The 22,642-nt window shown below is 37.3% G+C and overlaps 4 protein-coding genes across 8 annotated transcripts; 2 read left to right on the forward strand and 2 right to left on the reverse strand.

Moving 5' to 3' along the window:
- Positions 1 to 75: 75 nt before the first annotated feature.
- On the reverse strand, positions 76 to 3,805 carry LOC141898135 (uncharacterized). The gene is made up of 12 exons (XM_074783967.1): positions 3,673 to 3,805; positions 3,287 to 3,499; positions 2,839 to 3,210; positions 2,601 to 2,751; positions 2,163 to 2,463; positions 1,960 to 2,074; positions 1,745 to 1,884; positions 1,504 to 1,665; positions 1,217 to 1,369; positions 961 to 1,131; positions 705 to 882; positions 76 to 360 (listed from the first exon to the last, which is right to left on the reverse strand). The coding sequence occupies exons 1-12, from the start codon at positions 3,728 to 3,730 to the stop codon at positions 212 to 214; spliced, it is 2,163 nt and encodes a 720-aa protein (XP_074640068.1). The 5' UTR covers positions 3,731 to 3,805; the 3' UTR covers positions 76 to 211.
- On the forward strand, positions 3,803 to 10,346 carry LOC141898136 (uncharacterized). 5 transcript variants are annotated; one of them, XR_012618515.1, is made up of 19 exons: positions 3,853 to 3,909; positions 4,317 to 4,436; positions 4,785 to 4,858; positions 4,981 to 5,110; positions 5,220 to 5,330; positions 5,639 to 5,693; positions 5,920 to 5,975; positions 6,090 to 6,144; positions 6,321 to 6,431; positions 7,061 to 7,171; positions 7,335 to 7,445; positions 7,546 to 7,656; positions 7,739 to 7,905; positions 8,020 to 8,092; positions 8,181 to 8,326; positions 8,400 to 8,709; positions 8,797 to 8,852; positions 9,046 to 9,512; positions 9,934 to 10,346. XR_012618515.1 is itself a non-coding variant. In XM_074783969.1 (18 exons), the coding sequence occupies exons 2-18, from the start codon at positions 4,353 to 4,355 to the stop codon at positions 9,121 to 9,123; spliced, it is 1,839 nt and encodes a 612-aa protein (XP_074640070.1). In that variant the 5' UTR covers positions 3,803 to 3,867; positions 4,317 to 4,352; the 3' UTR covers positions 9,124 to 10,346. The 5 variants fall into 5 exon arrangements, 4 of the variants coding, with proteins under 4 accessions (XP_074640070.1, XP_074640069.1, XP_074640073.1 ...); XM_074783969.1 differs by having other exon boundaries at positions 3,803 to 3,867; positions 9,046 to 10,346; XM_074783968.1 differs by having other exon boundaries at positions 9,046 to 10,346.
- Positions 10,347 to 10,776: 430 nt separating this feature from the next.
- LOC141914777 (malate dehydrogenase, mitochondrial-like) lies at positions 10,777 to 12,644 on the reverse strand. The gene is made up of 2 exons (XM_074806070.1): positions 12,241 to 12,644; positions 10,777 to 12,069 (listed from the first exon to the last, which is right to left on the reverse strand). The coding sequence occupies exons 1-2, from the start codon at positions 12,575 to 12,577 to the stop codon at positions 11,372 to 11,374; spliced, it is 1,035 nt and encodes a 344-aa protein (XP_074662171.1). The 5' UTR covers positions 12,578 to 12,644; the 3' UTR covers positions 10,777 to 11,371.
- A 631-nt stretch (positions 12,645 to 13,275) lies between these two features.
- On the forward strand, positions 13,276 to 20,518 carry LOC141899776 (importin subunit beta-1-like). Its single transcript, XM_074786297.1, has 23 exons — positions 13,276 to 13,463; positions 14,010 to 14,068; positions 14,160 to 14,342; positions 14,756 to 14,959; positions 15,044 to 15,123; positions 15,207 to 15,282; positions 15,406 to 15,555; positions 15,635 to 15,745; positions 15,858 to 15,959; positions 16,238 to 16,409; positions 16,502 to 16,746; positions 17,232 to 17,362; positions 17,434 to 17,509; positions 17,594 to 17,665; positions 17,758 to 17,829; positions 17,914 to 18,061; positions 18,151 to 18,233; positions 18,317 to 18,424; positions 18,520 to 18,666; positions 18,744 to 18,849; positions 18,938 to 19,052; positions 19,264 to 19,428; positions 19,542 to 20,518. Coding segments are annotated over exons 1-23 (2,652 nt in total). The 5' UTR covers positions 13,276 to 13,417; the 3' UTR covers positions 19,543 to 20,518.
- Positions 20,519 to 22,642: the final 2,124 nt, after the last annotated feature.

Below are 22,642 nucleotides of genomic sequence, written 5' to 3' on the forward strand. Positions count from 1 at the left end.
CTCCAGTATCTCATCAAATTTTGTCATATTCCCTTCAGTCAAAATAGGACAAGATAAACTACTCTTTATGAAGTCATAAAATCATATATATTTCACAATTACGCATCAACGATGTACAGATGAAGACGATTTCTAAATCAGCATTGACTCGATTCCGAAAAGCTGATATAAAGTCTTTAAAATGCATTTCATACAACATTCATAGTCATTGTTATCGGGAAAACTGTCGATTTTTCTTAGCGGTTCCAACTTGTTTATAGATTTTGGTCTTTTGCGCGGTCTTCTGCTTGTTGTAACCATATCCTCCCGGTTTTCCTCCTCTTTTTGAAACCTTCTTTCCATCTTTACTAGAATGCACATCTTTTTTATTGGTCAAGGATTATAAACTAATACCGACACCGGTACTTAGCAGGGTTACAAGTTAGCCGTCACCGAGTTTCTATCCGGTCAATACTATGAGTTATCTCGTAAACAATACAGCTATTGCATGGTCAGATATTGTTCATAAGAAAATGAAACAATTTGACGACATTGCCAGCCAATCAGGAGCTGTATCATTCCATATCAGTGAATAAGTAGGATCAGCTCTGAGATAACTCATAGCGGCAATGATGATGGTGGAACCGGAACTAAAGGTATCATCTCGTGGTTGGCAGTGAACAATATCATTAGTTTTTGTATTATTTCTATTTTTAAAAGGATACTCAAATCTACAAATGGCGCGATCTTGAATCCGAATGATAACGCCACTTTAGTTAGATCCAGATTATTTGCATCGTAGATTGATTTGAGAGCGTGTGATGCGTAAGCGCGAACGTAACCTTTATATGCCTCCTGCGCTGATTTATGAAGGAAATAATTTCTTTCAATTAACTTCTCTAACTGTAAACAGAAAGTAATCATGAGTTAGGGTTAAAATCTAGCTCAGTAAATGGAGACTGTATCTCTTAAGTTACGTACCTGAGGTTGTATATTAGATATCTTATTCCACGAGAACTGGAATTCACTGAGTGGTACTTTAGCATGTTTAAGATAGCGCAAGAATCCTAATTCCTCTGGACGCAGTATAAGAAGGGCGTGTCCGATACCCCCTTCACCTCGAGCGGTACGACCAACTCTGTGGATATATTCCTGGAAATAAACCACATCTTCAGAATGGAGAATTTCTCAATTTTTTTTTTTGGAGGTGCAAAATATGATTTACAGAATCAAATACCTTTGGATCATCAGGAGGATCATACTGAACAATCCAATCAACTCTCGGGATATCCAAACCTCTCGCTGCCACATCAGTACACAATAGGATTGATTCTTTTGCATTACAGAACTGGAAGAAAGTCTGCGTACGTTTGGTTTGTTTTTGTTTGCCCTGAAATGAATCAAATTCATCCGATGATTTAGAGCAAAACTAAAGATAATTTTCAACTGATCATTTTTTACTGATACGTAAAGATTTAAAGTAATAAAAGTAGTTAGAAGTGGTTAAGATTTTTTTCTACTTACATGAATACAATGCACTGGCAGATCAATATAGTTGAGTAGTTCATTGTGATATTTGACGGACATACACGAACTGAAGAAAACCATCACTTTCTTCTTGCGATTCTTTTTCAAAAATGTGAATAACAACATAAATCGCTTTTCAATCGGACACACAACATAGCCCTGCAATCAAAACAAACAACATAAGAGCCATGTGCAATATAGCTTTGTAAGCATTTTATAATAAAAACTATGATAGTACCTGTTCTAAGCCATCAACGGTAGCTTGATCACGTTTATCGTCGACTCCGATGTATAAAGGCTCTTTTTTTAGAGAAATTCGCGCCAGATCTTCAGTTTTTCGAGTTTGAGTCGCAGAAAACAACATGGTCTGCCGCCGTTCTGAAATATTTGAATAGTTAATCAAATAGTAGTCAACTTCTAGCACTAAAATATAATAAACATATGATAACTTACTCGGCAGCAGTTTCATAATCTGTTTCATCTCCTCTTCAAATCCGATGTCGAGAATCCGGTCCGCTTCATCAATGATAAGACATTGTAGATTTTTGTACATAAACTCTGAAGTGTTCTACGGATATAAACCAAACAGCATTCTTATTTCTAAAGCTCTTTTAAGCGTATTGTTGAATTACTTAATTCGAGTCTCAATTACAAACCTGAAGATGATCTAAAAGTCGACCAGGTGTAGCAACTATAATGTTAATTCCTTTCGCTAGTTTTTTTGCCTCTTCTTGTCTGTTCGTTCCTCCCATTATAAGTCCGTACGTGTGGCAATGATGCTTCAATACTTCCTTTAAAACGCCGAATGTCTGCATAGATAACTCACGTGTAGGAGATATGATAATGCACCCCGTTCCGTTGCGAGGCATGAAGCGTAATTTAAACATCAATTCAACAGCGGGAATGAGAAAAGCCAAGGTTTTACCACTACCAGTTCGGGCAGCAGCTAACAAATCCCTGAAATAAAAGTCGGAGACAAAATAATATAAAACCCTCGCTCTTGATGACCTTTTCACAAAATAATTGTCTTTCGATTCAACCCGTGTATTTTCTTTTGAATCCCATTGTTTATGGTGAATTACTATCGTTCGTACCTTCCTTCTAATAGATGTGGTATCGTTTTCGACTGGATTTCTGTCATATGAGTGAAACCCATATCATTAATTCCTTTCAGAGTTGCATCACAAACAACACCTTCCAATGATTTAAACGATGTATCGCTAATGATAGTGCTACTACCCGGTACTGTAAATAAAACAATAAATTCAATAACAGAAACCGATAAATAAACAGCACTATTACTGCATTGAATTACAACTAAAGAAAGCTTACATTGACTATCTGAATCTTTAGTTCCATTTTCCACTTTCTCCTCTTCACCATCCTCACATTCATCATCGTCATCTTCTTCATCCTCCCCATCACTCTCATCTACATCATCATCCTCCTGGATATCATTTTCTACATTCTCTGCTTCAGCCTCTTCATCACTCCCTTCTTCATCTTCCTCACCACTATCCTCTTCATCTTCATCAGACAAATCGCCCTCATTTTCTTCTTCATCATCACTAACATCATCAACCTCTTCCATAAGTATATCTTCATAACCTGAACTATCATCGCTATCAAACTCTTCATCATCATCATCATCATCATCTTCACTTTCATCTTCTACAACTTTTGGAATTTTGGCAGCAGCCGGAACTAATGGAAAAACAAAACCATCAAATTTAAGTTCAAATATAAATTCATTTGATTTTTAAGAATGGATGTTTAATACCTTCAATAGTCTCTTCTTCTCTTTTTCTTTTCTTCTTTGTGAGAACAACTGCATTTTTCCCATTTGCTTTGCCTTTGACTTTGTTGTTATTGATTGGTTTTTCAGATGTCATTTTCTTTTGTTGATGGTTCGAATTTTTTGATGACGTAGTTTTCGCCATGATCTGTTGCTTCTTCTTAGAAAGCTGAATATCAGGCTGAACAACGGCTATACCTAAATATAATCACTTCTATTTTAAGCCAATTTATTACTAAAATTAAATTTAATTGAATTTACCGAAAAATCTGGGTCTACTTCTGCCTCTGATGATTACTTCAAGGGAATACAAATCAAAACTAATCAGATACTATGACAATTGCGGTAATCTATAACTGACATCAACTTACCATCATCACCATCCGTGGTATTTTTCTTTTTCTGTGCTTTTTTCGAATGTTTACCCATGCTTTTACTCTTATACTTCCGGGTTCTAGTGCGCCATGCGTAGTATTCTGTAGAATATGCAGCGCCGCTTGTGTCTGATGCGGACATTTTTCCCATCCGGCTGATGTTTACCAGCTCGAGAAGCGGCAAACCCGGAAGTAAATATAGATTTTATTACTCATCGCTTCAGTTTTTATTTTGTAAGTGGAAAATAGTGGAATTTTGTTTTAGACTCATGCGTACACTTTCTGATTACAATCGTCTATCGTTATCCCGGTCTGTGATAAGTTCAAGTGGTTTCATTTCAAAACGAACCCTTAATTGCGTCTTTATCGATTTACTTTTTAATTCAATCCAATTCAATTCGTTTATTGATACGTCACACCCCATCCGTATACTATACCAGTTAACGATGCTAACGTAAAAACTTCTTGAACGCAAACCTTACAAAGGTTATCTTACAAGTTTATCCTGGGCCTACATAAGTTCAAATTTTATTGTCAAATGATATTGTTAATTTATTAATTGCTTACCAAATGTTAGTTTTAAAAAGTGGGTAAATACAGTTATTGCATACTACATTTTAAAGTTGCGGTATTTATTTCAGAATCCCACCAATACTTGAAAAAGAAAAATAAAGGAAATGTGGAAGTCACAAGCTGCAGCAAATATAAACAGATCAGTTGCTGATGATGATGATGATTGGGAAACTGACCCTGACTTTGTAGTGAGTAATGATACTTAAATTATGTTCAGACACATCTTATGTATGGAATCCAACACCCCAGCTCAGAAAGCCATCGAATTTTCCCATTGTTGGAAGCTCCAAAAGTACCAGGCTCACTCTGGACGCCACTCCTCCGACCTACCCAGGTCAATTAAAGATGATGCATCACCTGTCTTCAGGTGTATGGTGCAGTATGCTCAGAGACTGATTGCTTGCTCAGGATGCCTAGCTAATGTAGAAGCAGAACCAATGGTGATGATGGTGACTCAGAGATGCCCAGATCGACTGCTTAGGTTTTTTTCCCTTATTTCATCCCAAATATGATAAGATTATTTTCATCCCTGACAGAATGATGTATCTGAAGAAGAACAAAGATGGGGAGCTAAAACGGTGGAAGGATCAGGAAAGGTTGAATCTTTCAAGTAAGTACTGTCAATTATATCCTTTTACTTTCTTGGCCCACTGCGGTTCGCTTGAATGACCTGAACTTGAATTTATTGTCTACAAAATGTTGAACTTATTAACGGTCTTATATTCGTTTCAGTATTTCTGAGTTGAGGCAGAATGTTGTTAAGGATCATGCAAATATGAAGCAGAAAGAACTTGAATCTGGGCCGAAAGCATCGTATGGATACGGTGGCCAGTTTGGTGTGCAACAGGATCGAATGGATAAGGTAATAAAGAGATCATTTATTGTAATATGTATATCACGGATAACATATTTTGTATAGCAAAGCATGATTTACTGTAGTTATTGAGATACGTATGTTTGTTTCTGTATAGAGTGCTGTTGGTCATGATCACGTAGAAAAGCTTTCCAAACATGCGAGTCAAACTGATGCAGCCAAAGGGTTTGGTGGTAAATACGGTGTGCAACAAGACCGCAAAGATAAGGTAAAACAATTTTCTAAATTCAATTTTTTAAGCATGTTTTTTTAACACTCTTCTTAAACGTGATAAAACTTGTGATATGTTATTATACAAATTCAAAAACCTCAAAATGAAGAAACAGCCTCGATCTTTTCATTTTAATGGTGTTTTCCCTTTGTGAGTTTTTGAAGGTGAACCGATGAACACTTTGTGGAATTCTACTAAAAATTTTAGTATATGTTTGATGCAGCACTATGCATGGATTTTGAGTTGGTGTATTTGACAGTAAGCTTTCTTGTGTTTAACTGTGTTTTTGTGTTGTCCAATGTTAGGTGGCAGTTGGATATGAATATACTGGAAAAACAGAAAAGCATGCTTCCCAGAAAGGTAATAGAAAACCTCTGATTCCTTGTCAGTTATCAGGGAGTACAAAAACCGGCCAACAAAAACATTGGAATCATTTTTGGTTGATGTAGGTCCAGCTTGATTGTAATACTTCCACACATTTCTACCCCGCATGATATTGGATTACCAAAGTTGTTCACTACTACTTCAATCTTAGTTGAATATTTTATGTAGTTTGTCGTGAATGTTCATTGGCTTTTAACTTCAGATTATTCGACTGGGTTTGGTGGAAAATACGGTGTTAGTAAAGACCGGGTCGATAAGGTATAATTATATTCATAAATAAGTTAAAAATTACTTAACTTACATTCCCCAAACTATATCTAGATGTTGAAAGTCTGTTTTACCCAGTTCTAAAATTCTGGAATATCATTTCAGTCTGCAGTCGGTTGGGATTATGAAGGGAAAACTGACAAACATGAGTCACAAAAAGGTAATTATTTTCCCTCCAGTAAAAATTACCCATAGAACCTCAATGAGAGAGTGAGGATAAGTGTTTTGTACTTTGGTATCATATATTCTCACTCGGTGGTTGGAAGAACATATGGCATGCAGAGTTTGCAGTTCATGGCCATTTGTAATGATTTGAAATAATATATAATATTTCAGACTATTCAAAGGGTTTTGGTGGTAAATACGGTGTCCAGACAGACAGACAAGACAAATCAGCTGTCGGCTGGGGAAATGTTGATCAACTTCAAAAGCATGAATCACAGACAGGTCTTTTATCGTTTTAACTGTTGTGCTTATATTAGTTCAATAGTATCAACGTATAAACATATACATACTGTAGCTATAGCATACTGGTATAACAGTCTAAGTCTGATGACTTTTTACAAAACTCTTGGTACAACAACAGTATTTGATTATTGGAACTGTTAGTTCAATTCTCATTAATAATGATGGAAATATTGGTCTGATGGTATTGATTGCAGGTTGACTGTATAGCTCCCTGTAGTATGTACCAGTATGTCTATGTTTCCAGTATTTCATTTTCGTTCATTAATTTGAACCATTATTATTGACCGTGGAAATGGGTTTAATTTTGGTTTGATTTATTTTCTTGGTCATTTTTCCAAGTTCGATGTTGCGTTTATACTCCTATATCTATCACTAACATGATTTTTTGCAGCTCGTTATGCTTTTGAATTTGAAACCTTTTTTTATTTCAGCTTTTAGAATAGCTTAGAATATTTGCTTTTTACACATTCCCAGTATTCAACACTCAATTTTGTTGAATATTATATACATAATGTACCTAGGCTTTTACAATGATTTGCTTTATGTCAATCAATAAATCTGGAATGAAACATGTATGTTTTTCTGTAACAATCTTTTCTTGGTTGTAGATTATGCCAAAGGTTTTGGAGGAAAGTATGGAGTACAGACTAATGCACAGGACAAATCAGCAGTTGGATGGGATCATGTTGAAAAGACTGAAATGCATGCATCGCAAATGGGTAGTTATTTATCTAAATCTTTTTTTATGAGTGTTATTTCTGATTTGGCAGGATTAAGAAACAGAGAAAATCTTCTGTTTGAATCGGAATGTGATAGTACAAATTCTCCCTACATGATTACTGCATGTACTATATGGTAGATATTCTATGGAATATTTTTCAGATCATTCAAAAGGATTTGGTGGTAAATTTGGAGTGCAGAAAGACAGACAAGATGCCTCGGCACTTGGGTATGAGCACCAAGAAAAGCTCGAGCAACATGCCTCACAAAAAGGTAATCAATTCGTTGACTGGATGAATGATAATTAAAGATGTTAAGGGTATTTTCTTAGAAGGACCTTTTGAATGAGAAAATGGATCGTTTTATTTTACAGATCATTCAAAAGGATTTGGTGGTAAATATGGTGTACAGAAAGACAGACAGGACGCATCGGCACTTGGGTATGAACACCAGGAAAAACTTGAGCAACATGGCTCACAAAAAGGTATTTGATGTAATGCAAATATAGTTCTAATCCAGTTTACTTCTCATTATGTCAGAAATAAAAGTTTTAATTAATTCTGTAGATTACTCCGCTGGTTTCGGAGGTAAATATGGTGTACAAACTGACAGACAGGATGCGTCTGCTAAAGACTTTACAGAAAGTAGCAAAACAGAACTTCATCCATCACAAACTGATATGAGTAAGGGATTTGGTGGAAAGTTCGGAGTAGAATCTGACAAAGTTGATAAGGTAGGACGATAGTTTGATTTATTATGTAAGATATTTCATGGTACTGAAATCCGTTCTATGGATATTTCGATCAGAAAGAGACTATGAAAGTGATAAAATAATTTGTTATTATAGGCTGCACATTCGTATGATGAAATGAAGGGACCTCAGTCTCAGTCTTCCTATGAAAAACCCGCTGTAGCGCGAGGTGATATATAAAATCTACAGTATTCATACTTTTTTATTTCTGGATGAGCATTACCTTAATTCAAATTCAATTCATCCTGAATTTCCAGGTTCAGGTGCCAGCAACTTACGTGCTCGGTTTGAAAACCTTGCTAAAAATACAGAAGAAGAGTCAAAGAAACGAGCAGAAGAAGAAAGACGCCGCCGTAAAGAGAAAGAGGAACAAGAAAAAGAGGAATGGAAGAAAGTAGAAGAAGTAAGAATATCTTAAAATTTAATGAAATTAAGTATGAGATTCATGATTTCACTTCAATATTCCATGCATTCAGGCTAGACAAGCGAAACTCGCTGAACTCGATGCCATGCGACCTCCAACACCTGAAGAAGAGGAACAAGTTGAAAACATTGAAGAGGAGGAAGAGGAGAAACAAGAAGAAAAAAGACGATCATTACCCGGGTTCCGTCTTCCAGGCATGCAACCTCCAGAGCCTGAACCAGTTTACACACAACAGCAGCAACAGGACGACGTAGATATCGATCAAGCATCAAATCTGGTCGAAACAACTGATCATCCTTTAGATGATAACCCACTTACACAAACCGGACTGACTGCTGTTGCCTTGTATGATTATCAAGCTGGTAAGTACTTGTCAAGTTGATTGAAACTGACTTACAATAGTATGTAAATCGATATTTTATTAGTTTCAATGTTTTCATATTCTATAGCTGATGATGATGAGTTGAGTTTTGACCCCGGTGATGTCATTACTGATATCGAACAGGTATATACATAAGTAGATGATTCAATATTTCAAATCATTTTGGGCCTCAGTTCTTGCATTTTGCAATTTGAATTGTCATAAAAGCCAGTCCACTATTAGACGAAAAATTCAAACATGTTACAATCTTCCACAAAAAATGTCACCTTACTTGGTGTCTAAGTGAATATTATCATTATCAACTTTATTATTTCAGATTGATGAAGGATGGTGGCGAGGACAGTTTAATGGAGCTTTTGGTTTATTTCCGGCCAACTATGTCGAGTTAAATTAAGACTTTCAACGACTCCCCCTCTTTGTTACCATTCCAAATATTTATTAACACTGATGAGGGATTTTTTGTTCTTTGATTATTCCCCTATTAATTTGAAAAATTTTAAGCCATTTTTCGTAATCACTATTCCAATTTGTGTGGTATATGTAATAATTTCTAGTTATAGTCAAATGTGACGTGTAAAACTTGCAGATCAGATATTTGTTTACTTTACATAACATGTGCATTATTTGCACATATAACTAGCATTGCAATGGTGCATTGCTTAACCAAGGGCTAATTCTAGTGAAGGATCATGTTCTGTGTAAATAGTGCAGAGAATTTGCTATATGTTGCAAATAATGACTAGAATGTCCATCCCACAATCAAGGGAGAAAAGTTTAGAACTGGTAAGAACTTTTTTTAAATCTCTGAATTTCGTTCATCTAAATATTCCATTCCTTGAAAATAGTTATTAGAAGGACCGCAAATTAGGACATTTTGAAAGCATTCTCTTCAGTTATAAACTTTTCTCCCTTTATCGTTGGTTGGATATTCATGTTTGTGAATAATTTTATTTCATTCATATTATGATCATGAACTTAAAAGCATATTATGAAACCAGACCCTTAGTCGGTATTTGTTTGAATCACAGTTTATACTGATGTCTGGCTAGGTTTTACATTATTTCAAGGAATCTTTATTAAACATATTAAGGTCAACATATTTGAGAGATAACATGTTAAATATTTATTTATTCTTCAAGGTGTTTCATTTTTTGTCTAAATTTGGTGCTAATGATTATTATTATTTGTTTATATATTACAATAGTGAGTATTACGTATGGTATATACCGCTGTATTAAAGAAGCATAGCAAGGTCTTTAAAAACGAAGTTGAATGTATGTAGATGTAAGTACAATGCTATAAATATAATTCATCAACATATGGCTTCATAGGTAATAATTTCATGACATACTGGTATATTAATCTACTTTTTGTTCCATTGAACCGGAGTGGCACTACAATGTTCAATCAGCTAAGTAGGGTCTCAAAAACTCATAAACACTACCATAGTTCTTAAGAGTACTCAAAGCATTGTCGTAATGAGTTTTTAGTGTAATCGTGTATTATATATTACACATGTAGTTGATGCGTGCAGACAACACATCTAATCATATGGATATTTTTGTATCTTTAAAAAATTGTAGATTCATTGTATGAAAAATGGAATAAAGCTCACCATTTATCAACATTATGTCTGGCTTAAAATGAATTTTACCTTAATGCTTTCTGGAATCGGCTTACCGGAAAGGAGTTCACCGAGGATTTTAGGTCACTGCCATTTCTCACAATGCCTGGTATTTTTGATGTGACACATATTGTTCTATATACCGGCATATATTGTTCATAATGATTAACAAGCCATATTAATGAAATAGGCTACACTCGAATGCTTATAACTATCCGACTATTAGACCAAACAAGACTTGGGATCCGACTATTAGACCAAACAGGACTTGGGTTGGGTTCCAAGGTGAATACGAATTCCTTTAAAATAATGCCGCTAGTCACTGAAACTGCACAGCTTTGTTATCCACCAGACAGTGACCTAAAGTACAGGTTAAGACGAAAATAGAATATTGAGACAAACGAAAATTTAACAATATGGACACTTTTATTAATCTATCAAGTACTTATGTTTGCACATGTAATATACATATATCTTAGTATAATCTAACATAAGCACACTTATCTGTTTTTTATGAATGTAGCACATAAATAAGATCACTGCTAAATATCTAGACGGGTTTTCGTGACATCTAAAATAACTATCAATTTACTTTTTCGAACTATTACTACGAGGTGGGAAGTTATCTGTGGCTTCCTCGTATCAAACATGTCTCCGATTATTCTCACCGGTCAGAAAACTTGCTCGAAAACCTACGATTAACGCTAATTTTTAAGTTTAATGTAACAAATCATTTAACAACAAAGAGAAATACTTATTCACAATCGCAATCTAGTCAATTTTTCGATGTCTATAAGAAGTACACATTTAACGTTATCACTTCCAATTGCAAACTACATGTATATTCGAAACTGAAGCAAGATTCGAACGCAGGAAGAATGTATCGGCTTCATTATCTATTTTCAAACTGATAAAAAAAATGTCAGTTCAAAATGTACACGAAGGATGCGACAACACCGATAAACGAAGAGTTTGGACTGTAATTCGTAAATTTGTATTCGAGTTAAAATAATCGCGTTCACAGGGTTTTAGCCGCGAATGCTTCTCCCTTTTCGATGCTTTTCTTCAACTCGGGCATCGCCGCATCGACCAGGTCGACTTCGTACTTGAGAATTTTACCGATGCCGAGATTTTTCTCGACGCCGTTTCGCCCTAAAACGAGCGGCGTCGAGAAATATTTCGCTTCGGTAATTTCAGATCGGACGAACGCGCATTCGACGACGTCGCTCTTACCGCTCAATGCCTCGAGCAACGAGTTGGTAAATCGAGCCGCCGCGTACGCCATCGAGAGAGTCGCCGACCCGGCGCCGTCTTTAGCCTCTACGACTTCGGTACCTGCGTTTTGTATGCGTACGATCAGCTTCTCTCGTTCTTCGGGCGGGAAAGAAACAGGGGGCGTCGCCTGGGACAGCAATGGAATAATCGTAGCACCGGCGTGTCCACCGATCACCGGTACATTGACTTTCGAAGCGTCAAGACCTTTTACTTCGGCTACGAATCTGTTAGCTCTGACAATGTCAAGCGTTGTTACGCCGAAGATTCTATTTTGATCGTAAACGCCGTGTTTTTTGTACACTTCGCTGGCAATCGGTACGGTTGAGTTGACCGGGTTGGCGATGATCGCTAGTAAAGCTTTAGGACAGTATCTAGCAGCAGCGTCGCATAGGTCGCGTACGATGCTGGCATTGGTGTCGAAAAGGTCATCTCTGGACATACCTAAAAATAGAAGACAACTGATAATGAACAGCATTCACCATGTAAGAAGGTAGAGAACGTATCGATAAAATTGGCCTTAAATTTTCTCTAAATTTATCCCCAAGAACATAAGAATACATGAGACAAGCCATTCAAACCAATCAAATAATTTTCCAGACAATCTCGACTTACCAGGTTTTCGAGGAACGCCAGCTGGTAATACAACCACGTCGCAGCCGGTCAAACATTCTTCAAGCGATTCTGGTCCCAAGTGTCCGGTCACTTCACCGGGGGATTCGATGTGACTGAGGTCTTTAGCGACACCGGGCGTATGCGCTATGTCGTAGAGTGCCAGGTGAGTGATCAATGGCTGGTGGTTTTTCAGCAGGAGAGAAAGCGGTTGACCGATTCCTCCACTCGCGCCCAGTACTGCGACCTTCGAGTCAACTCTCTGCGTCGTTGAGAAGTTGCGGCATAAGCCAACTGTCGCCAAGCGGACATTACTGGGGTTGCAGATCCTTGAAAACATTGTGTAATTTGCAGCGTCTGAATGGTATGACGGATGACCTTCTTCGACAAGAGAGAGAGTGGAGCTAACGAACACGTCAACCTAGCGACCGCTGTTCGCATTTGAGACCACTATACGAAACGACGTGATCGCATATATATGTGATTATCTGCTTTATTTTAGCCTTATTGCATCGACACATTTGGATTTTTCATGTTTTAGCTACGTTAATTTTTTATCTTTCATTCCAGCTTCATCAGCGTTTCTCATTGAGATGAAAATAAAGTATATATTCGCCAATATTGTTTTTCTAATCATTTCATTGAGATACATCTTTTTTAATCTATCTTGATTGAAACAAAATCATCTATTTTTTCCAATTCAGTTTCGGTTTAAGAATGATATTGCTCGTCGGACCGGTTTCAAGTTTTTTAATGTCGCTAACTTTCTCCACCGCACCTACCGGCAAAGTGCCTTTTTACTCCTATCTATCAATTTCATAAAAGTCACATTAATCAAACATCTCATTTAGTAAAATATCAAAAAATAGCAAATCTATCTAAAACGTTTATTCATTTAAAATTATTTTTTCCGATTCCCAGTGAAAATAATCTTTTTTTTATAGCAAATTGGCACCATTATGAAACGTCGGATTTCATTGGCTGTTGAATGGACGATGAGGGTTTAGCCAGTTATTTCAGCCAATGAAAACGTAGGATACAAATAAACAGTATCGCGACCGGCCAGAAAGACGTATCATTACGCGAGTTCTCCACACATGGTCCACCGGCTGAAGGCAGGATCGACGACGGTGAAAAAGAAGAAACAAGGCGGCTACAGTTCACTGAATATACGAGCAAGATGGATGTCCCTCTAGTGACAGTACTCGAGAAGACAGTATCACCGGGTATGGCATGAAAACTATGTCTTTTTGCATGCACTCGTCCATAAAAGTCGATGAAAATTGGCCTAACCCAAACCGTTCATTTTAACCAGTTTCTCATTCTCATACTCATTCTGTTCTGAATCAACCTTTTTTCGATTGCCATGATAAAAAATGCTTGGCCTGTCCTCGACCTGGTCACTTCTCTCACACGTGCTGTTACTGATCAGAGGGATCCAAGAAACCTGTGATGATCGCAGAAAAAGATTTTGAAGTTTGATTAATTTCCCTTCAAAATTGCCCAGACCAGTCGCGCTTGACTTGAGATATATCTCTAGGTCTTGGATTCTGTGCAGTGCAGGCTTCATTTAGGCCTACTATTTTCTCTTCAGTGAGGTGGTAGTTACCCTACTTAATTTATGCAATAGATTCCGCCATATAGTCATTTTTCAGATTAGAAATTTTGCTTACACCTCTAGCAGTAAAGGTTACAATGACCTTACCTATATTTAAAAATATTACTTAGAAGTATTAAACGAGCATAAGATTTCATTAAATTTTCAATTTCAGATAACAATGAGTTGGAAGGTGCCCAGAAATACCTGGAACATGCTGCTACTACTGATTTGGTAAGTTCTTCATTTGATAGAGCGCATATTCTTTTGCCATCGATGTTGTATTCTGCGGTTCTTTTTATCAGCGAGAAATCTTCTTTTTTAGCCCGGTTTCCTCAAAGACCTGTCGGAAATACTAAAAAATAGAACATGCAGTCTTGTCGCTCGAATGCAAGCTGGTTTACAGCTGAAGAATTTGATCTATTCCAAAGATGTATCAGTTCGAGAGCAGTACCATCAACGCTGGTTACAAATACCGGAAAATATTCGGGCTTTCGTGAAAGCCAATGTACGTATTACTATCAGTCTCACGCATGCTCTCTGAATGACAATCCGTTATTCCATCAATAAGCAGTTGTTGGTCTGCCTTTATTATGCTTCAGTTTGTTCAGTAAGGATTTTGCATTCAGAAATGAACTATGAAATTGTTTTCATTTTCATCTATCAGTTCTCTGAGCATCCCTATAGAGCGTGTTTTTCAATAATAGGGGAGCATATGCTGAGTACCGTAAACAAATCACAGATAGGTGACGAAAACAAAAAAAAACAAGTCTGTCTGAACAAATTGATTATAACTAAGTTAAATCAACTGATCACTAATGAAATTACAGATCAAAATGTCTTGACTGGGGGAGGGGTGAAGGTAGACCGTATTGTATTCGCTATTTTGAATGCTAATGAAAATATGTCTTATTTGAACAGTGTTTAGAGACCCTCGGAACTGAGTTGGGAATGAGACCGAGTCAAGCGGCTCAGTGCGTCGCATACATCGCGTGCGTCGAATTACCTCATAACATGTGGCCAGATGTAATCCAGAGTCTGACAAAAAACGTTACGAAAGTAGCCAGCACTGATATGATGAAGGAATCTACCCTTGAGGCCATAGGCTATATATGTCAGGACATCGTAAGTCATCACGTTAATAATAAGCGCTTTGTATCGTATCCACTATATAATATATGTTTATGAATGAGGTTTTATCTGTTTCAGGAGCCAAGGAACATCCTACAAACTCAAGCTAATGAAATTCTTACGGCAATTGTTCACGGAATGAAGAAAGAGGAACAAAAGTAATGAATCATCGACTTATTCTGCTGATTATTCCGAAGATTGTGATTAGTTTCTATAATTGATATGTGTTTTGTTATTTCAGCGATCACGTTCGACTAGCGGCCACTAACGCGTTACTCAATTCTCTAGAATTCACGCGAGCTAACTTCGATAAAGATGTAAGAATTCAATATGAGCTTACTAAATCATTGAGAATAACATAGTGGAATGAATATATATTATTATTATATATATACACATATTCTAGGAATGAATTTATTGTACTTCTCGTATGTTTTCAGACCGAAAGGAATTTTATTATGCAAGTTGTCTGCGAAGCGACTCAATCTGCTCATACCCCGGTCAAGGTCGCCGCTCTACAATGTTTAGTTAAGATTATGTCCATCTATTACCATTATATGGAAGCCTACATGGGACCTGCGCTATTTGCTGTAAGTTGTCTTCATGACAGTGGTTTCGAGAAGGTTCATCTTGAATCGCAAATAATTGACACTGCGTTGCATTTTACAGATCTCGCTCGAAGCAATGAAAAGTGAAATCGATGACGTGGCACTTCAGGGTATAGAATTCTGGTCTAATGTATGCGATGAAGAAGTCGATTTGGCTATTGAGGCATCAGAGGTATTTCATTGAGATCCGAATAGGATTACGCAAAAAATCAATCGAACCTTTTATGTTTTAAACGTAAGTTTACCATAAGATCCGTCTACTTAAATGCTCTCAATGATTTTAGGCAACTGAACAAGGGCGAGTGCCAGAAAAAAACAGTAGATTCTACGCTAAAGGCGCACTTCAATTCCTTATACCAGTTCTCACATCTTGTCTAACAAAACAGGTAAACATGTTTTGCCCACTAGGGACTTAAATCCCAGCTGGCTAATGTGATCACTTTTCATTCATCTGTCCGTTGATGGAATATTTGGTTAATTTTGAAGATGCTTCATGGATTGTCTTGATATCGAGGTTATACAAGTACATGATAGATAGGACAAAACGTCCGATTGTCGAGCATTTTACTAAGTAGGCATGATGATCCGTGAGCCCTGTTTGCAACTTTCCATTGAACATTTGTTTTGAACAATTGATTATTTAATAACTCATTAATTACGACAGGAAGAGTTTGATGACGACGATGAATGGAATCCGTGTAAAGCTGCTGGTGTTTGTTTGATGTTGTTAGCCTCGTGTTGTGAGGACACGATCATAGAACACATTATCCCATTCATAACTCAGAATATTATAAACCCAGATTGGAGATTCAGGGATGCCGCGGTTATGTCATTAGGTAATGAACAATGATTCGTTCGTTTTATCTAACAGTTATGTAAGGTTTTACTCAGTAGTGTGATGGTTGTATTTCATAATTTCTATCGATAGGTTCAATACTAGAAGGCCCGGATCCGAGTACATTAGCTCCTACGATCGAAGAAGCCATGCCTCAGTTGATCCATCTCCTGAATGATCAGTCAATTATCGTTCGTGATACGTCTGCCTGGACGATCGGTCGAGTCTGTGAGATTATGCCAGAAGTCGGAATAAACCAGTCCTATTTAATCCCGCTTTTGGAGAATTTAGTCATCGGTTTGGAAGCTGTCCCGCGAGTGGCTGCTAACGTATGCTGGGTATGTCTTACTTACTTATCTTGATTGCATTTGGTCATTCGGATCATGGTTCCCTGAGACTCATTCGATTGGATTGTTCATTTAACCTCACAAGGAGATAATACTCTTTGAAGTGTTGCCCTCGCTCTAAGCAGCAGGACGCGAACCTGCTTATCACTCGGAATAGATCATATACACCTATACAATGGTATTATAAACCCTGACCTGTATGTGCAAGTGTGGAAGATGTAACATCTGAGGTTACTAGCACTCATAGACCCATTTACTCGGAGAAGCAATGAGGATAAGTATCTCAGCCAGTGATACCAGTAATGTATGGGGTTCAAAGCCAGACTCTGATCACTCCTCCACACTACTTCACTGCGTTTACATGAAGCCAACCATATATGATTGAAATATGTGAACTGTCACAGCATTTTCATTGGAGTCTACCCCGACCTGTATGATTAACATTCCCTTCTAAAACGCTATCGATTTAATTGCAGGCATTTTCAAGTTTGGCAGAAGCGGCGTACGAAGCCGCCGAAGTACACGATGATGAAGTTGAACCGAGGACGTATTGTTTAAGTCCATATTTCGATCAAATTGTTTTGAAACTACTGGTAACCACAGATCGGTGCGTATTTCATCGAACGTGAATTACATATATTGATATGAATGCGCGTTGACTGATGAAATGTTTTTCAGAACTGATGGCAACACTCACAATCTACGAAATGCTGCTTACGAAGCTCTTATGGAAATGATTAAAAATAGTCCAACGGTACGAGATATTAGTTAAGATGCTTCGTGGTATTAATTCAACACCACTAACTTAGTAAATATTTGTGTTATTATTCATTTGCAGGATTGTTATAACACAGTACAAGCCACTACCATGACAATCCTGCTACGCTTAGAAAAAGTGTTACATATGGAGGTATTTTTCGATTTCTTTATTCTCTAAAACCGTTTTGAAAATTATTCACGCATAAATCATCATGAAAGGCTTTGTATCTTGTGTCTTTTTAGTCGGCAATTCAATCAAATTCTGATCGTGTCCAGTTCTTTGATCTGCAGTCATTATTGTGCGCTACACTACAGGTAATGGGGAGAATTTTACAAAATTTTGAATTGCGATGCCGTTTGTACTGTTTCGTTAACTTGTTTTTGTTTTCATCATCGCAGAGTGTCCTTCGTAAAGTGAAACCAGAACATGCCCCCGAACTATCTGACCAAATCATGAACGCCTTATTACAAATGTTGAATAACTGCATTGGAAAATGTGGTGGTGTTCAAGAAGACATTCTACTCGCTGTATCAACATTAGTTGAAGGTGAACTTTCATCAGAGACCATTTATCTAGTTTCGACGGAACATTTTGAAAAATCATCATGTAATACATAATTTAACCCCTACTTACAGTGTTAGGCGGTAATTTCCTGAAATATATGGAAACCTTCAAGAACTTCTTAATGATGGGCCTAAAGAACTTTTCAGAATATGCGGTTTGTATCAACACTTTGATTGTGATCGGGGAATTCTTTTTACGAAGATACCTGGTTTAAAAAGTGTGCTTTTGTCTACGTAGGTCTGTGTAGCAGCTGTAGGACTCATTGGTGATCTATGTAGAGCCCTTGGTAAACTGATACACCCTTACTGTGATGAAATAGTTCTTATCCTTCTACAAATACTTAGCGTAAGTTTTCTGTGTAGAGCCACATCTGTCGCCGGTAACTTGTTACGTTGCATTGTTTTATTCATGAATGTTTTATTTTATTATTTTGTGTTTAGAATGCTGGCGTTCATAGATCGGTAAAACCTCAAGTTCTGTCCGTATTTGGTGACATCGCCTTAGCCATCGGAAATGAATTCCAGAAGTATTTAGTAGTCGTATTGCAAACCCTCCAGCAAGCATCTCAGGCCGAAGTTGAAAATCTAGTAAGATTCTCTTTTATTAAACTCTCTTAAGTTTATATTGAATCGACGCTTATTGGTATCATTGATTGTGTTTATAGGAAGATCCCGATATGGTTGATTATTTGAATGAGTTGAGAGAAGGCTGTTTAGAAGCGTACACCGGTATCGTTCAAGGTCTAAAGGGAGATGGAGAACAAGTTAATCGTAAGTCGATGTCGATTAAACTGTTGATCATTATTATTTGTTTGTTCAGTTTAGGTTGTATTATTATGAATATTGTCTGTACTTGTAGCTGAAGTTGCTATGATTCAAGGAAATGTGCCTCATATTATTAGCTTTTTGGAGGTGATTGCTCACGATCCATACAAAAGCGATGCCATTTTAGCGGCAAGCTGTGGACTTATTGGGTAAGAAAAGTTATCTTACTTTTCCATCCATGACTCGGGGGATGTTAGTTATATAGACCGGTACCAGCTTAAACCCGATTGAAAATGAATTGAGTTAGCCGCCATGATTAAGTTATTACCAGTCTATAAAACTGGGTCCAGGGTATTCATGTGGTCTCATGCAACTGTAACTGCTTTCTGTCTATTAGTATAATTTCACTTGCATTTACAGCGATCTTTGTTCAGCATTTGGAGTCAGTTTGCTTCCCTTATTAGACAAACAGCCCATCCATGATCTCTTGACTCAGGCTCGGCGTTCCAAAACAACAAAAACGAAAACAATCGGAACGTGGGCTACAAAGTCGCTTAGAAATATGAATAAAACGCAGTCGTCATGGTAGGTATTTCTGAATTCTTGCTGCAGGTTGTATCTGGTAATAAGAGAGATTGACTGCTCTGCTCGAGATTGTTGTCGATACCGCGTGATTGTGTGTCGTCTTATTTTTTCAGAGACGAACGCCCTCTAAAACGGGACGGGAGTGAACTTTGTGTGACCGCGAGTGTGTATGATATCATCTCTCCTTGTCATCATGTGGAAGTACAGGTCTCCCACCTGCCCTGATAATGCTCCATCTCAATAGATGGCACTACTTTAGTCTGCTGACATAAATTGTTCTTCCGTAAAATTCATCGCATCTCGGCGTTTAAACGTAACACGTTGATCCTCATTCGGTGGATTAGTGCCTCTTGTCGTCAATGTGGTGCGGGTAACCCGCGAATTGTCGCACGTAATCGTACCAGTGGAATAGCGGTTGATCCCCTGACTCGACCCTCAGAAAACAGTTTGATAAACGTACTTGTAGATGGACATTGTTTTTTTGGTGATATCTCTTTATGTTTGAGCGACTAATTATTTGTGATAATGTTGATGATACGGAACAAATATGAAAATCGAAATGCGAACTCGTCTTTTCGTGTGTGTAGATGCATTTAGTAGTGAAGACAGCGATGAAAGTCTGCAAATTATTTGAACACAAATTAGATTATTACAGTTTTTAGTGTCGAACGCGAGTTTTTGGAATATTTTCTTATGTTTTTGAATTTACATTCGCAGCGACTCGAAAACGTCAAAACAACAGATTAGGGATGATTTGTGGTCTCATTTTCTTTTCCCTGATATCAGACCTGAAGGTTGCAAATGGTCGTTATATGAGCTTATGTTATGTGCTATTATTTGAATTATTAGAAATGGTGCTTTAATCGCTCGATGTATTACTATTATTATTATTATTATTATACGAGATTGATGAAACATCGAGATATCTCAAGTCGAGCCCCGAATTCCAAAATCGAACAGATTTTCTCTACTATACTTCATGATTATGCTCATTCTTCTTATGAACAACGAAAACCATTTTGTGCGTCATAATATGTCTCGGACCCGCTTCATCCCGTTAAAACCTTCCACCCCTGCCTTCTGCATATTTTGACCGTTTGTTTGATGGTTCTGAGATATGTACTTGTTAAGAGGAGTGGGTTTTACTGTATATTTTCTCATTCATTCGGTGTGATTGATTATATGAGTGTTTTCCAACTCTGTTGCTGTCATACATTACTGACTAGAATAGTAGACTTTTATCATCAATACCTATTCATATTGTTATTGTCGAGTAGATCTTTATGTTGACAATGGTCAGTCGTGATGTTTTGTATGATTGATGATAGATGGCGCTCAGAGATTGTGATTGTTAGCGTGTCTGTGATTACTGAGTTCTGCCTTTAACCGAAAATCGTCTCAATTTCCAGGCGGTAATAAGTTCATTGTTTTCTAGACTAATTAACTCGGTTTATTTCAGTAAATGAATCGGAAACGAAGTGAATTTTGATGATGGCCGTATATCTATATATTTACTTATTATACTAAGCGTATCCCCCAGCTAGGGGTTAGGGTTAGGTAATTGTTTTTTGGTCACTCGTAGATATTTCTATCGAAAGTTTAATCAATACTAACATAGATAGCTGGGTGAATTATTATTGCAATTTGGCTGATTTGTATGGAATTCAGTCAACTTTTGTTGTCTTTCACTTTTGGTATCATCAATAACAGTTCTCTCGAACAACTGCTAAACACTGATTATTCGCACGAAGACGACGCATGATTCAAGTCTTGTCTTCGATGAAAAATAAATTTGTTGCTTACTTAGAATTAATGAAGCAAATGAAGATTGTTTTATATGACAAAATATGTGTGCATAATTTATTTGCCTATAAAACTGTAGCTTATTTTCATGTGTAGCCACCTTCTTTTTTTTTCTTTTATCGTTGTTATTAGCAACATGCCTGCCTGCCCATGAATTATTTGCGTAAAACACTTGTGGGATCGGCACTAGAGCTTCATCAGGCTGGATTAAAAACAGGCTGGATAAAAAAATCTATTAAAGTAAAAGGAATTAAAAAGTAAGTGAAACTAACAGATTTAGTTAATGATGATGGTAAGACCCATCATGCCAAAAATGATAATGTGCTCTCAATATATCGTTATAATGTTGACTGTTTCTATGAATTTTCTGAGCCTGTGATTCGCCCTAATACATTGAAAGCGCTTCGGAAAGGATCGAGAAAATGAAATCTGTTTTCTTGCATGGCAAATTAATTGGGTGGGATAAAAACGTTGTAGCAGATAAGTATCACAAAGTTCAATTTAACGGTACCAAATAAAAACTATTCTTTTCATACAATATTCACCGTGTTTAGTTTTCTCTTGCTGGACGATGTTTCGATGACATCAGGTTCGAATCCCGGAGGCTGTGTGATCTCTCAATAATCACGAGGAGCCGTTGGATCAAAATGACAAATGGCCCTATGGAGTGGAATTATGATTATATATGTAACAAACTGATGAAATTATAGATATTTGTATATTATTGAGACAAAGGAGAAGTACGAACCATTTACACTAAAAGCCTGGTCCCTCCTACGTTTTACATGTACTTAAATTCTGTCTACATATCCACTATTTACAGTTACCTGACTTTTCCAATTGAGAAGGCTTGCTGGCAGTTAAACAGCTCAATCGGACATGGCAGTATCTTTGAACCCATGGAGCAGTCGAGTGATCCAACGGTTGAAACTGGAATTTTCTCTGTTGACCGATTCGGCATAACCAGCTACAGAAAGTGCCGCACGAAACTCCTAGGGCGGATTGGACGCCCCACAAGGAAATTTTCCTTGTGGGACATCCAATATGCAAATTTTCAGACCCGTACGAAGGCGTTTGGTGCGAGCACACCTCCCCACAAGACCCCCGAGTTCCGCCATTTATTTGTCAAAGAAAATGTATTCGATTACATCACAGTGGCTGTTATATGAAGTGTTTACTAGACATTAGCCAGAAACGCTTCAAATTTTCAAAATTTGCAGATTGGATGTCCCACAAGGAAAATTTCCTTGTGGGGCGTCCAATCCGCCCTAGGAGTTTCGTGCGGCACTTTCTGTTGCTGGTTATGCCGTCGAAAAAGTTCCGCCTTGTCTAGATTCGCACCAACCCAAAATAGAGGCTGCGTACGGGCCTGACAAACGTATTAACCCATGCATAAAATACAACCGGTGAA

The sequence above is a fragment of the Tubulanus polymorphus genome, chromosome 1, assembly GCF_964204645.1.
Source record: "Tubulanus polymorphus chromosome 1, tnTubPoly1.2, whole genome shotgun sequence".
NCBI lineage: Eukaryota > Metazoa > Nemertea > Palaeonemertea > Tubulaniformes > Tubulanidae > Tubulanus > Tubulanus polymorphus.